Genomic DNA, 15,343 nt, shown 5'->3' with positions numbered 1-15,343 from the left:
GAAAGGGTTCTATCATGTATCAAGCACCAGGGTGGGGTTGGCTGTGCTGTGGATCGTGTTTCATCCTGAGTGCACCCCGTTCACCTGTGTGTGTTGCTGTCTGTTGCAGTCGTCGCTGTTAAGCGCTCTGCTGGGGGAGCTGCCCCTGAGCCAGGGGAAGGTCAGCGTGCATGGGAGGATCGCGTATGTGTCTCAGCAGCCCTGGGTGTTTCCAGGGACTGTAAAGAGTAACATTTTATTTGGGAAGAAATATAAAGAAGACAGATATGAAGAAGTAATAAGGGCTTGTGCTTTGGAAGAGGTGAGTAATGACTTCTGAGCTGCATATACTTGAATTTCAAATGATGATAGTGGTTTACACTACAAGGTTTGTTAAAAGTTCTTTTTAAAAAAATAGATTTTTGAAGGTTGCTTAATATTTAAGTTGGTCTTCTGGATAAATCAGCAGGCTTACATAAATAAGCATATGTATTTACATATGCTGCTGTTTTCATTCTTACAGGTTAGTAACACAGAATACATTATCTGGAGGGGGGATTGTTTTGTTCTGTGACGTTTTCATTCACTTTCAACATTTTTTTAATGGAAAGTTACAAATATTTACAAAAGCAGAGAGCATGGTGTAATGAACCCTCATGTGCCCACCCCCAGCTTCAGCCAGAGTGAGCTGCTGGCCTGTCTTGCTGCATCTTTGTCCCTGCCCTCTGCCAGCCCCACCCCCACCCCCAGAGTATTGTGGAGCAGATCCTAGACACCAGATCGTTCATCTGTAAACACTTCATTATTTTTCTCTAAAAGATAGGAAAGCTTTAGGGAAAAAAAAAATCACTATTTCATCTGAAAAATACTTCACATTCCTGAATATCACCAACCTGCTAGGCTGTGTTTACATGCTGTTGATCATCTCACCGAGAAATCTCCTGTCTGGACCCTCACAGGGTCTGCCCCCTGCACTTGGCTGATGCCTCCTTGGTCCCTTTCAGTCTGTGAGTTTCTCTCTTCACTTCATTTTTGACTTGTAATTTATTATTTAAGGAAACCAGAACGCTTTAAAATTTCTTTTTAATACGGCATCATTTCACTGAGGGAGATTGTTTTCAGAAACGGCACTGACTTTCACAGAGAATGGTAAGACGAAAGATTTAACTGTGTTTTGGGAATTAGATAAGATTAGTAAGTACATGATGAGACCTAAACTTAAGTGATAGAATACAATTGACAAAAAGAAGGGGAAAAGAGTAAATAATGTTAAATACTGTGTTACTCTCTTGGGTTGTAAAAAATCAGTGAATAATATCATTAAAGGTCTCCCCCTGGCGTCTCTTCAGTGCAGTCTGGACATCTGACTGCTCTTTTGTACTGTGAGGAAAAGACAGGGACAGATTTTCAAAGGTGTGGTATTGAAGGCTCCAAACCTGCTTTGAGGAAATAGTAATTCTCCTCGAACAACGGCGTGAACATCATAGGTTGTATCAGGTGTGTGTGTTCATGCTAAATCACTTCAGTCATGTCCAGCTCTGTGGCCCTATGAACTATAGCCTGCCAGACTCCTCTGTCCATGGGATTCTCCAGGCAAGAATACTGGGGTGGGTTGCCATTTCCTTCCCCAAGGGATCCTCACAACCCAGGGATCAAACCCAAGCAGAATAAGATGAGTGCTTCATGAGAAATGAGAGACGTGAACAGAATCCAGCAGGAAGAGAGATGAGTGCAGGATTGTTTCATGGGAGAGTGTGTTTGGGCTGAGCCTGGAAAGATGGGCAGGATATGACAGGCTGTGAGAGGAGGGGTGATTCCACATGGAAGAAAAGCTGGGAAGGAAGGAGGTCTCCTGCTGCTTGACTCTCGAGTCCAGTCCTCCTCTGCCAGGGCCTCATGTCCGGCCCACGTTAACCATTTCAGCAGTCTGCTCCGTGGTGTCTCTACTGTAAGTCTCCACCATCACTGAAGGGCCCTTGATGTTCTTCTGGATGGATGGCATCAAACCAGCATCACCATTTCCAGTTTGCCTCTAGTGTGTGTGTCTGCTGTTCAGTGAGAATTGGTTAAATTTGGGGGCTTCCCTGGTGGCTCAGACAGTAAAGAATCTGTCTGCAATGCAGGAAGATCTGGGTTCACTCCCTGGGTTGGAAGGATCCCCTGGAGAAGAAAATGGCAACCTACTCCAGTATTCTTGCCTGGAGAAGTCCACGGACAGAGGAGCCTGGTAGGCTATAATCCATGGGATCACATAATTGGACATGACTGACTAACACCTACTTACTTAACTTTGAGGTAACAAATATGAATAAGAACACTTTCCTGTCAGCGGAAGGAACTGTAATATATGCTCAACTCAGGCTTTTCCCCTTTAATTTAATCAGAACATGGTAGCTGAGAAATCAGCTTGACTTGGTTTTACTTCAAATCCTCCAAAATGTTTTTCCCCTTGGTGGCTTGTTCATACATAATTTGCAGAGTCAACAACACACTCGAAGTGTTACTAACAGACTCAGAGATAGTTTCTCATGTCCTGGAAAGAGAGACCGTGAGTGCTTTTTCTAGAATGTGGTTAAGATTGCTGTATTACAATGTGGTGCTTTTTAAAGAAGAAAACCATTTGAACAACCTGAAATCAAAGCAGAAAAACTAAGCAGAACAGTGTGCAAGGACTGTGAACAGTGAGAGGCCAAGTAATTCTGTGTGTGTGCATGAGGCTGAGAACACAAAGCTCATTTTTTTTCAGTGAAAACACAAAGCAAGAGATGGTATTAATTTCTGAGCTCAAGAAAGAAAGAATGTGTGCTAATTATGAATTATCACAACAGAGCTTTTGCTGCCTTTCATCAGATGCACTTGCATTAAGATTTGAGTGAGTGGAGAACCTGTGTGTGTCTGTGTTTTTGTGGTTGTCATGGAGGGTTATGATGGAGTCTCTATCTTCCCTGGTGGTCATATGCTTCGTATATTATGATTCACACTGTAAACAGGGTCCTACTGTTGGCTTGGTGAGAAAATAGCGATGAGTCACCAACAGCAAGTTATAATCAACTCATGTCGTTTTTTCATTTGTGGAGGTGTTCACACACTTCTTTAGATTCTCACAGCATCCTTGAGTTCAGTGACTCTGGTGTCTGCAGCACATTCTATAGAGGAGGAAAATGAGACTTAGGGAGGTCAAAGGACTTGTTTGTCATGGTGGCACCAGTGTGCTACTTGCTTTCTCCCCACACTTGCTGCAGTAGAGACAGAGAAGTGAGGGCTTAATCTGCAGAAAGGTACTGCTGTGCATCCTAGGTTGATCCCTGGGGGCTTTAGTGATAAAATCTCCAAACTCTGTCTATGACAGAATGTGCCAATCGATAATCATAAGCAACCTAAGACTTCTAATGTAATACCGTGTAACTTAAGTCTAAGGCAGACGAACCAGAGATCAAATTCCCAACATCAGTTGGATCATAGAAAAGCAAGGGAATTCCAGAAAAGCATCTACTTCTGCTTCATTCATATGATAAAGCCTTTCACTGTGTGGATCACAACAAAGGGTGGGAAATTCCTAGAAGAGATGGGCATACCAGACCCCCTTACCGGCCACCTACAAAACCTGCATGGAGGTCAAGGAGCGACAGTTAGAAATGGACATGGAACAACGGACTGATTCCAAATTGGGAAAGGAGTACGTCAAAGTTATATATTGTCACCCTGCTTATTTAACTTACATGCAGAATACACCATGCAAAATGCCAGACTGGATGAAGCACAAGCTGGGATAAAGATTGCTGGGAGAAATATCAGTAACCTCAGATATTCAGATGACACCACCCTTATAACAGAAAGCGAAGGGGAACTAAAGAGCCTCTTGATGAAGGTGAAAGAGGAGAGTAATAAAGTTGGCTTAAAACTCAACATTCAAAAAACTAAGATCATGGCATCAGGTTCCACTGTTCATGGCAATAGATGGGGAAACAATGGAAAGAGTGATAGACTTTATTTTCTTTGGCTCCAACATCACTGCAGATGGTCACTGAAGTCATGAAATTAAAAATGTTTGCTCCTTGGGAGAAAAACTATGACAAACCTAGACAGCATATTAAAAGGCAGAGCCATTACTTTACTAACAAAGGTCCATATAGTCACAGCTATGGTTTTTCTAGTAGTCATGTATGGATGTGAGAGTTGGACCATAAAGAAAGCTGAGTGCAGAAGAACAGATGCTTTTGAACTGTGGTGTTGGGGAAGACTCTTGAGAGTCCCTTGGACTGCAAGGAGATCAAACCAGTCAATCGTAAAGGAAATCAACCCTGAATATTAATTGGAAGGAGTGATGCTGAAGCTCCAATACTTTGACCACCTGATGGGAAGAAGTGACTCATTAGAAAAGACCCTGATGCTGGGAAAGATTGAATGCAGGAGGAGAAGGGGATGACAAAGGACGAGATGGTTAGATGACATCCTGACTCAGAGGACGTGAGTTTGAACAAGCTCCAGGAAATGGTAAAGGACAAGGAAGCCTGAAGTGCTCCACTCCATGGGATCACAAAGAGTCAGACACAAACCAGTAAACAGCCACTTAAGCCTGATTTCTGTCTTGTCACTTTGGGAATGCTCTTGTCATCTATTCTTTTTTTTCCCCATGGTACTCTGGGGAAAATAGGCTGATTTGTCTAGTAACTTCTTAAATGATATTCAAATATAACTTTTGATTGATTCCCAGATCCTCCAGTTACAACTTTATTTCCTTCTTAGTTTTGAGATTTTCCGGCTTTCACAAACAAGCATCTGTTTAATCCAGCGGTCTGCTGGGTGTCCTTTGAACACAGCACTTCTTTCCTTTTGATTTTCCTGCCCAGCTTGCTCTTTCTGCTCCCATTTCTTGTACAGACCTTATCTGTCACTCACTTTAAGTATCACTGTGAAGACTTGGGTCAGGTGTTATCCCTTCTCTGAAAGTGGGAAGCTGAGGCAGAGATCAGCAAAATGTCTTTTTAAGAGACACTCATTCCTTGATAAAAACAAGTCCTGTGCCTTCACCTCCTGGGCCACCAGCTCTCACACCTGTGTCTCTAGCACAGCCCTTCACACCTGCATGTCCAACTGTAACATGATACCACTGGGAGGTCATCTCAGGTTGCGCCTGAGCAAAGTTCTCTAAACCTGCCTCCACCGTCTTCCCCAACTCAGTAAATGGAGACCCTGCCCTTCCTCCTCCTCACCCCGAACACCACTGTCTCTTCTCTTACAGCCCGCACCCGTCCTGTCAGCAGGCCATTCTGACTCCACCTTCAACACGTGCCTGGAGTGTAGCCTGTCTCTCCATTCCCACTGCTCTCACTCTGGTCCTGACCACCGTCATCTCTCACCTCGATTATTCTGGGAGCCTCCTCACTTGTATCCACCCTCACCCTTCCCCGCTTACTGCCTGTTTTCCGCAAAGCACAGGAGTGATTTCTTAAACACCCACGGCCGTGTAAGTCCTCCTCTCCCCTCTTACTGGGGTGCCACCAGGCTCCTCCTGCTCTATTTCTGCCCTCTCTCCCCTCATTCTCACTTTGCCCTCTGGCCTCCTTGTCCTGAACCCCTTGGGCATCTCCCCGTGGCCCCTGCACCCGCCCCTCCCTCTGTGAGGCACAGCATCTCCAGGTCTGCCTGAGCTCCCCTCCCAGATCTGCTCACCCTCCTCTGAGCACAGCCCTCCCCCTCAGTGTGGACTCACTTCCCTCCTTCACTCTCCATCCCCCTGAGCCGGCTTGCTTTTCCTTCCTGTCCTCAGTCCTTGTGCTCAGGTTAATTTTCCATATCATTTGTCTTCCATCATGGAAAGAAACTCTAGGAGCTTTGTTTCTTCACAACTGAGCTCATTGTTCCCAGAGCAATGCCTGTCATACAGTAGGTTCTGAGTAAATATCTGTTAAAACGGTCAAACGCATAGATTCTGTGCAAAACTACAGAATGAAAACATTTTTTTTTAATGTTCAAGCCTACAGTTTAGTTACGCTGACGTATACCCACTGCTCTAGCTTCCCAGGTAGCTTGGTGGGAAAGACTCCATCTGCCAGTGCAGGAGACACAGGAAACACTGATTCGATCCCTGAGTCAGGAAGCTCTCCTGGAGGAGGAAACAGCAAACCACTCCAGTGTTGTTGCCTGGAGAATCCCTTGGACAGAAGAGCCCTAGTCCATGAGGTTACAAAGAGTTGAATACGACTGAGAGCTGAGCATGTATGCATGTTAATCAAATACTTGTATGAGGAGCTAATGCTAAAAGTGTAAGATGGTAGTAGAACACAATTTATATCTTTTTCTTTTTCCCTTTTCTATCTGTGTAGGATTTATCTCTTTTGGAGGAAGGAGATCTAACTGAGATAGGAGACGGAGGAACCCCGCTGAGTGAAGGGCAGAAAGCCCGGGTCAGCCTCGCCAGGTAAATGGGGTTTCAGTTGCCACCCTGCCCCTCCTCCTCCGTGGCTCCCAGTGGACGTGAGCACGCAGGCCCTGCTCACCGGGTGGGCCTGTGTGAAGCAGGGACTTGGTCCTTTCCCTGGGCTTGTAGGAGGAACATGAAGTTGTTGGACAGCATCATGATTCAGAGATGAGACCTAGGGAGTGTGTAGTGTCCTCTCCTGATGTCTCTCTACATTTTCTAGAGCCATGTATCAGGACGCAGACATCTACCTCCTGGATGATCCGTTCAGCGCAGTGGATGCAGGAGTCAGCAGGCACTTGTTCGAACAGTGAGTTTGCTCCTGTTTTCTATTGTTTCTTCTTTCCAAGGGATGAGGGAAGAGAGCTCAGGAAGGTCTTTGTGCTCCAAGAGTCTCAGGTCCCTCTGCTCTGGTGTCCCTCCCTCCCCTCCCTTCCTTCCACAGAAGATCCATTGTAGAGAAATCTTGCCTCATGATGAGGTCAGGACAGAAAAATACAGCAGGTGCTTCCAGTGTGTGGGGGCCAGTGGGGTCCATGATTTCAGTTCAGTTCAGTTCAGTCGCTCAGTCGTGTCTGACTCTCCGCGACCCCATGAATCACAGCACGCCAGGCCTCCCTGTCCATCACCAACTCCCGGAGTTCACTCAAACTCATGGCCATCGAGTCCGTGATGCCATCCAGCCATCTCATTCTCTGTCGTCCCCTTCTCCTCCCGCCCCCAACCTTTCCCAGCATCAGAGTCTTTTCCAGTGAGTCAACTCGTCGCATGAGGTAGCCAAAGTATTGCAGTTTCAGCTTTAGCATCCGTCCTTCCAATGAACACCCAGGATTGATCTCCTTTAGAATGGACTGGTTGGATCTCCTTGCAGTATAAGGGACTCTCAAGAGTCTTCTCCAGCACCACAGTTCAAAAGCATCAATGCTTTAGGGAGTGACAAATACGTGGCAGTTTCCTTCCTGCTACTTGTAGTTGATTACCAGACACTCTGGGTGGATCCAGATCCCAAGAATAAGAAAGATGATGTAGGGTTTTTAAATCAGAGAGTGAGACTCTATAACCTGGTACCTGGCTGCCATTTTTTTCCTCCATCATTTGCTTAAGGCACGTTAGAAGCAAAGTTTTCGGTATTGACATAGGGCTTCCATGGAAAGATCCTGTTGGTTTTTGCTTGTTATTTTATCACTTTGGAAATAAAGTCTTTATTAAGTCTACACTTAATAAAGTCTTTATTAAGTCTACACTTAATAAAGTCTAGAATTTGAGAATCATTTATTTGACATCTGAGTATGATTTCAATCATTTCATGTTATTTCATGGATGCTTACTAGAATTAATACTTAGACCTACAATGTAGTGTCACCTATAATCTGGCTTAAGTCTTGACTCTCATTCCTGTTTCTAAAATGTAGAACTTGTCAGTGGCTCCTGGTTGGCTATACAATGACTAAGGTAGAACAACTCTGATTCTTTTCTGTGTAGAAAAGAATCACACACCTAACACACACTGACTGAGGCCTCTTATGGAATCTAGTGTGGCCTTTTTGATAGCCTTGAGAACTTGTTTTTTTCCTAAAACAGCCTTCACATCTCCCCCATGGTCAGGTCACTTGCTGTTGTTTTCTTTGTTAAAAGTCAACGAGCCTTCCAGCTGCACTTATAAACACCCTGCTTGTGCACTGAGATCAATGCCTTATTGCACAAAACCCCTTAGTTTACAAGGAGGACGGTGAGCCAGGAGAGGGGAAGGACCCACAAAGGGCAGAATAAGGGAGACTAGGATGCCCAGCTCTCATTCCTGCTTCTGAGGAACGTGTTTCTACGTGGAGCTTGTTCAAACAGATGCCTGGGGGAAAGCTCAGCAGAGTCACGGTTTAGAGTGTTTCAATACAGGATAGTGACTGTTGAATGTAAAGTGGAAGTGTCAGTTGGAGGCTTTCACTGAAGTTGGAAAGCTCCCTGTGCCCAGGGCTGGGCGGGCAGTGCCCTGGGGGCCTGCAGGCTGGCCAGGTGTGTGGAGGCTGAGAAGAGGACCCAGTCTTCTGAAAGAAGAGGAGAAGCTCAGGTGTGGAGGGAGGAGGAAGCAGGGCTGTAAGGAGAACAGCAGGCATGTCCTTGCCTGGAGGAGGCGGGGTGTGCAGCAGAGAGAAGTCATTTGGGAATTCTCTGTCATGTCCTGTGTTAGTTTCTAGGACTGTGTCTGTCCAGGCTGCTCTCACAGGACACCAGTGCTGGGTGGCTTAGAAATAACAGAAGTTTTTATCTCATGGTTTTGGCGGCTGGGAAAGTCCGAGTCAGGGTGCTGCAAGAGTCAGTCTGGTGAGGGTCCGATTCCTGCAACCTCATGTGGTGGCAGAGGTGAGGGGCCATGTGGTCCCTTTTATAAGGACACTAATCACTTTCATGCAGGCTCCATCCTCTTGACCTGGTCCCTCCCGATGGCCCCACCTCCTAATACCGACACAGTGGGGATTAGGTCTCAATGTATGACTTTTGAGGAGTAAAACATTCAGTCTATAACAAGTTGTCACAGATGGGGGTGATCAAAGAATAGAAATTAAGTTTCTCACAGTTCTTGAGGCTACGGGTTCAAGGTGTAGGTGGCTTGGTTTCTCCTGAGACCTCTCTTCTTGCCTTCTGACCACATCCCCCTCACTGTGTCCTCACACGGTCAGGGTTTTCTTTAGTTGCAGTGAGCAGGGTCTACTCTCTAGTTGTGGTGTGTGGACTTCTCATGGCGGTGGCTTCTCTCATTGCAGAGCCCGGGCTCTGGGGTGCGTGGGCTTAGTAGTTGCGGTTACTGGGCTCCAGAGCACAGGCTCAGCAGTTGTGGTGCTTGGGCTGAGGTGCTTTGTGCATGTGGGATCTTCCTGGACCAGGGAGGGATTCCGTGTCTCCTGCACTGGCAGGTGGATTCTTAGCCACTGAGCCACCAGGGGAGCCCCCATTTGTATATTTTTACTTATATATCTATTGCCTTGGTGGAGAAGGCAATGGCAACCCACTCCAGTACTCTTGCCTGGAAAATCCCGTGGATGGAGGAGCCTGGTAGGCTGCAGTCCATGGGGTCGCCAAGATTTGGACACGACTGAGCGACTTCACTTTCACTTTTCACTTTCATGCATTGGAGAAGGAAACGGCAACCCAGGGGCGGGGGAGCCTGGTGGGCTGCCGTCTATGGGGTCGCACAGGGTCAGACACGACTGAAGCGACTTAGCAGCAGCAGCCTTAGGAGACTGACCTAAGAAAACATTGGTATAATTTATGTCACAGAATGTTTTGCCTATAATCTCTACTGGGAGTTTTCTGGTGTCACGTCTTGTGATTAAGTATTTAAGCCATTTTGAGTTTATTCTTGGGCATGGTGAGGGCGTGTGTTCTGACTTCATTGATTCACATGCTTGTGTCTCTGTCCTTGTATCTTAGTCTCTTCATCTAAGCACACCAGTCAGATTAGATTAGATCCAGTATAATTAAGGGTAATGATTACCTCTTTCAAGTCCACGACACCAAATTCTAAGGTACTGATGACTCAGGTGACCACATGTGAATCTGAGGGAACATGATTGATTTACAGCAGGTCCAGAATAGCAAAGTTGAGACTTCAGCAGAGTCAACAAGTGTGAGAGGGAGGCCTGTGAGGAGCTCTGGGCTCTGGACACTAGGAGCTGACTAGGAGCTAGGATTCCATGTCCACTAAGCGGGAATTGTTAGACTTTGGTGGAACCTGCCCAGGTATAAAACGTGCTTAGTGTTGGGGTGATAAAAGAGTTGTGGAGATGGATGGTGGTGATGGTCGCATATCAGTGTGAATGTACTTAATGCCACTGAGTTGTATGTTTAAAACGGCAGAAATGGTAAATTTCATGTTAGGTATATGGTAACACACATACAAACCTGAATAGTAGCACAGAATCCTTGAGAACAAGAGAGAACAGGGCAGATGACACGTGGCATGGTCTCCAGCTCTCCAATCTGACCCCCCTTTCCCAGCCTCTCCCATTCATGGTTTGATGAATTTTCCGTTAGAGAAGTGCCTGTGCCTCGTCAACAATTCAGTGACGGGAGCTAGTGCTGTGACAGTGATTCCCCACCCCCACCCTCCTGGCATCATGAGTATCTCAGCCTCCTTGTTCCCAGCGCCCCACCCTGAGCTCACAAATGTGTGTTACCACATCTTGTGTGCATCTGCACAAGTTCTCCATCAAGGCAGGAACAGATTCTGCTGGTGATTGCATCCATGTCACAGGGAAGGGAGAGCAAGGCATTTTGGTGCCAAGTACAGTGTGCTGATAGAAGAAGTTCTCCTGAGTTCTTTTTCAAACACTGGAGATATTTATAAAATCCTCTCAAATATTTTGAGTATACTGCTTCGGATATATACTTGATAGAAGCAAGCTTAAGACTGTTGTTTGTAATCAGAACCACATTCTCTAGGAAAACTTAAAGCAGAGAGCATGAAAGCAATTTAGGAAACCAGTCAGCATCAACTGGAGCGTGTTCTCAAGTTAGAGAATCAGATGGAACAATATGCTGTGAACATAGTGGATTCTATCAGCTACAGAGGGTGAGGCTGACGTGAACTGACGCAGCCTCACCTGTGTCCAGCCACGGATCCCATCCTGGTTCAGCCCCACATCACTAGACCCCTGTCTCCGGTGTCATCAGGTCTTGGGGTCTGTCCTGATCAGACTCCCACGCTGCTGTCTACACAGCTCACCCACCTGCTCCAGCCCTTCACGGACACCTCCCCCGCCCCCCCCCCACCACCACATTCACAAAGCAGCTCCAGGTCCTCAACAAACAGGCTTCCTTGCCATCTGCCCCCATCAGCCATTCCAGTTCGTCCCCACACCCACTCGGTATCCAGCTGTGCTGGCTCTGTGGGGATCCTTTCATACCCCCTTCTGTCTGTACATATTGGTCCTTCTGTGTAGGGTCCCCTTGTTTCTCCCCCGGTGGCGCCGTGGGGGAGAGCAAGGCGTCGGCGAATCCTCCTCGGCCTCGCATGCGGAGCCCGTTTTGCCTCCCCGCGCCTGAGCGGGCGGGGAAGAAACCCCAGGCGAAGGGTGAGCTGGCCGCCCGCCCCGCAGCCCTCATCGCCCAGAGAAGGACACTCAGACACAGCGGGGGTTCTGTCAAGGCAGTTCCCCTTTATTGTTACAAGCTCTCCTATATAAAGGCAAGCGTGGGGGTTTTGCAACGGACTTCCTGCGGTGGCTCCAATCATATTAAAGGTCAGGTCGTCACGCGCTGACATCACAATAGAGGTCTAGGGTGATCATGCGCTGTTCACGCAAGGGGAAGTGTTCAGGGGCCAATCACAATATTTTGTGATTATCTGGGGCCGCGCCCTCCTGACATCCGTCCGGCGCCATCTTTATGGGTGCGCCTTTGCCGTGTGTCCTTTTTCAGCCATGCGCCCTATACTTCTGTCCCAGAGCCAGGGAGCAGTGTGCCAGGACACAGAAGGAAGGTGGAAGACGGGACCTGCCATTCCCACCTACTTTTCCAGGGGGTGCCCGTGCCCGCTGTCTTCCCCACAGCCATTTATGTGTTCCCCTGCCACCCACTGTAGCTCAGTTGGGAAAGAATCTGCAATGCAGGAGACCCAGGTTCGACTCCTGGGTCGGGAAGATCCCCTGGAGAAGGAAATGGCAACTCAGTCCAGTGTTCTTGCCTGGAGAATCCCTGGGACGGGGGAGCCTGGTGGGCTGCTGTCTATGGGGTCGCACAGAATTGGACACAACTGAAGCGACTTAACAGCAGCCAGCAGTAGGGGTATCTTGACTAAGAGAACTGGTGTATGCTCTGAGCCACTGGGTGATTTCCACTGTTATTTGGGCCATTTGGATTCTGTTCTTTTACTTTCATATTTGGAAGGTGTTCACACCAAATGTAAGAAGACTTGCTTCCTGGATGGAACTGGGAATGTTGTAGTGACTGATAGAGGCCATGCTGGCATTCATTAGAATCTATTAATTTTTTGTTGTGAATATTTGCATCATTAATTATAAATAATCACCTAGAAAGCTAAGAATTTTTAAATGAAATGGATCCCTCTACTCCCAATCCTGAATAGCAATAAAAGTGTTTTAGTTTAGTCAAGTTTTGAAATCTCAGTATTACTCAGTTGTTTTCCTTTATGAAACATGTAAATAATTGTTAAACTGAGTTTTAGAGGAAAAAACTTAGCTGTTAGTGCCTCCTTCACTGGACTGGTTTTAAGAATTTTTTATAGCACTAGGTTCAAATTTGCTGCTGATAAATTTAAGAACCTCGTTGGATTAATTGATTTATGCTTATTTAATTTTTATTATTGATTTGGTATTTAAACTAAAGATCTTTGACTGCTGTGTGGTCTTTGTCTCACTGTTTTCAAAATATAAATTTTCAGTTTGAGGCATTCCATTAATGTGCTTTTGCATCTGTGCCTTTTACATTGTAGGTGTATCTGTCAGGCCTTGAAGGAGAAGATCACAATTTTAGTCACTCATCAGTTGCAGTACCTAAAAGATGAAAGTCAGATTCTGATATTGAAAGATGTAAGTAATTTCTAGAAGTCCGTGGAATTATGAGCACTCAGGTGTGTTGAAGGGCAGACCTCCCGCAGGTCACTCTCCTGGGTTCATGGTAAACGCCCTCTTCTCCCTCAGTTTTTTGCCCCCTTCTTCTCAGAGCTGGTGTTCAAGCCTTGGAGGATGAACCTAAAGCCCTGTTGAAATGTCACTATTTCACTCTAAGCCACATAAACCCTAAAGTGTATAAAAGTGCAACCACAGGGTTACTGAATAATCAATATTCTAATGAAATTTGTTAAGGGTAATGTTGCAGTTCTATTTAGAACTTTTTCTTCCATGACTTAAGTCAAAGTGTATCACTTAGAAATTAGAGATTCTAAGATCTGTTGGTATCCAGGTGATCGTCATACATAGTTTGCCTGAAGAGCATCTTCCATTAACTCCAGAAGCGAGGCTGGGTAGCCGAGCACCCGGGGCAGAGACGCCCTCTCTGCTGGTGTCCCCAGTTGCTGGTCTCCCCGCCCAGGTCTCTATGTGCCTGATACGTGTGGGAGCCTGTGCAGCAGGACAAGGCCCTGCCCTCACGGGGCTCCTGTTCTTATGGGGAGGATGTGACAAAGAAGGTGACATCCTGGCCTCTCTGAGGAGCTGGTGCCTCACAGAGTCTGAGTGACATAAAGGTGGAGGCCACACAGTCACCTGGGGGAGGGGATCTGAGGCAGGGGGTCCTCAGGAAGGAGGACCCCCTAAGGAAGGAGGGACCTGGCAGGTTGGAGGAATGGCAGGAAGACCAGCGCGTCTGAGGAGAGTGATCAGGGGGATGTGGAGGGAGCTGGTCCCTGAGCACTGAGCAGTGGGATGGACCCAGAAGTGGGATGGAAGCCTTGGACGGTCCAGAGCAGAGGAGGGATGTGGTCTGATGTGGGAGTTAAGAGATTTCGCTGATGGTCACTGGAGGGGTGACAGCAGAAGCAGTTACAAGGCTTAATAAAGCTGAGAAGACAGAAGTGTGGGCTCAGGCTAGAGATTCAGTTTCTAGAGCTTCTGTATCACAGTACCGCAAACTGGGTGACAGCAGGAGTTTATGGTCTCCCTGTTGTGGAGGCTACAAGTCCCAAATCCAGGTGCTGACATGGCTGTGCTCTCCCTGAAGGCTCCAGGGGAGAATCCTTCCCTCCAGCCTCTGGTGTTCACCGGGCTTCCTGGGTGTTCCGTGGTCTCTGTTTCTGATGTCACGTGGCTGATGTCCCTGTGTCAGTCTGGATCTCTTCTCTTCTCATAATGACATCAGTCTTACTGACTTTAGGTCACCCTGCTCCAGTGTGACCTCATCTTAACTTGATTACATCTGCAAAGACCCTGTATCCATATAAGGTCACGTTCCCAGGTGTCATGTTTGACCTTATCTTTTTGAGGAGGGGTCACCATCCAACCCACAACTCCTAGCATGGTTGCGGGTGGGGTGGAGAGTAATGAGAAGTGTTCAGACTTGGTGGTCGTTTGATGCTTCACTCCTTGGCTTGTTTACCTCTGGGTCTCAGCACCTTTGTTGTTAGCCTCTGACTGCTCCACAGGTCCTTGGTCAGATCCCCGACTTCTGAAATGAATCTCTGCTGTAAGAAAGATTATTAAGATACAGAACCCCTGCCTCTCTAGAAGCAGTTCCATGTGTCAGCCCTTCTCCACTCCTCCAGGAATAGGGGGAGGCTAAGGTTTCTCAAGCTTGAGAGCAGTTGATTTCATGTGCAGAGAGGGCAATTCTAGTGTGTAAACCCCAGTGTTGACAGTGTTATGAGCCAGGATCAGTGGGCAGGAGTGTAACCTATTTTGCCCATCTCTAGATGTTTTGGGTTCCCCTTATTGCTTCCTTTGACCCCCCAATTTTAGTACTAACAAAACAACTATTTATCCACTGGTGAGCACCCCTGCATGAGTTGGGGTCCATCCTTACTGTCAGGTTCCTCTCTTCACAGCAGATGGGGGATGGCTGTTCCTTCACTCCCCGGAATTGTCAGTGCTTGACTGTTGAGTGAAATTGCTGTCTTTGTACTTCCAGTCATTTCATTGTGCATATTACAGATTTGAAGTGGTGAGTGGTGATTTCCTTAGAGGTGTGTGAATTTTGCCTCCCAAGTGGAACAAGACAACATATCCTGCATGATTTTTTAGTTCTGCAATATCAGACGGTACCCAAAGGCTTCCCTGCATTTTTTCCAGTGGACCCCCTCAGGGGAGAGGGTGAGAGAGGTCCCAGCAAGGGTCCTGGGCCAGCTTTCTCCACCTGAGCTGCCTTAACCAGAGCTGCTCTCAATTGATGTTTTATATCCTGAGATTTTTTTCCCCTAATGTTTTATTTGCTACTGAGGGAATCAGCTGAGTCTGGTTCCATGGGGTCAGAAAATAGTAAAACATCTGCAGACAT

The 15,343-nt window shown here is 46.9% G+C and overlaps 1 protein-coding gene across 1 annotated transcript in view; it reads left to right on the top strand.

Moving 5' to 3' along the window:
- Positions 1 to 15,343, top strand: part of LOC129544166 (ATP-binding cassette sub-family C member 4-like) — a 153,864-nt gene that overhangs the window by 30,465 nt on the left and 108,056 nt on the right. The window contains 4 exon segments of the mRNA XM_088842846.1: positions 110 to 301; positions 6,306 to 6,400; positions 6,624 to 6,710; positions 12,849 to 12,945. Coding sequence (XP_088698972.1) covers positions 110 to 301; positions 6,306 to 6,400; positions 6,624 to 6,710; positions 12,849 to 12,945 — 471 coding nt within the window.

The sequence above is a fragment of the Moschus berezovskii genome, chromosome 13, assembly GCF_049115385.1.
Source record: "Moschus berezovskii isolate FMDL1 chromosome 13, NW_MosBer_1.0, whole genome shotgun sequence".
In the NCBI taxonomy this organism is placed as follows: domain Eukaryota; kingdom Metazoa; phylum Chordata; class Mammalia; order Artiodactyla; family Moschidae; genus Moschus; species Moschus berezovskii.
Note: the sequence above shows the minus strand (reverse complement) of the source record. Positions and strands in the feature narration are given on the sequence as shown.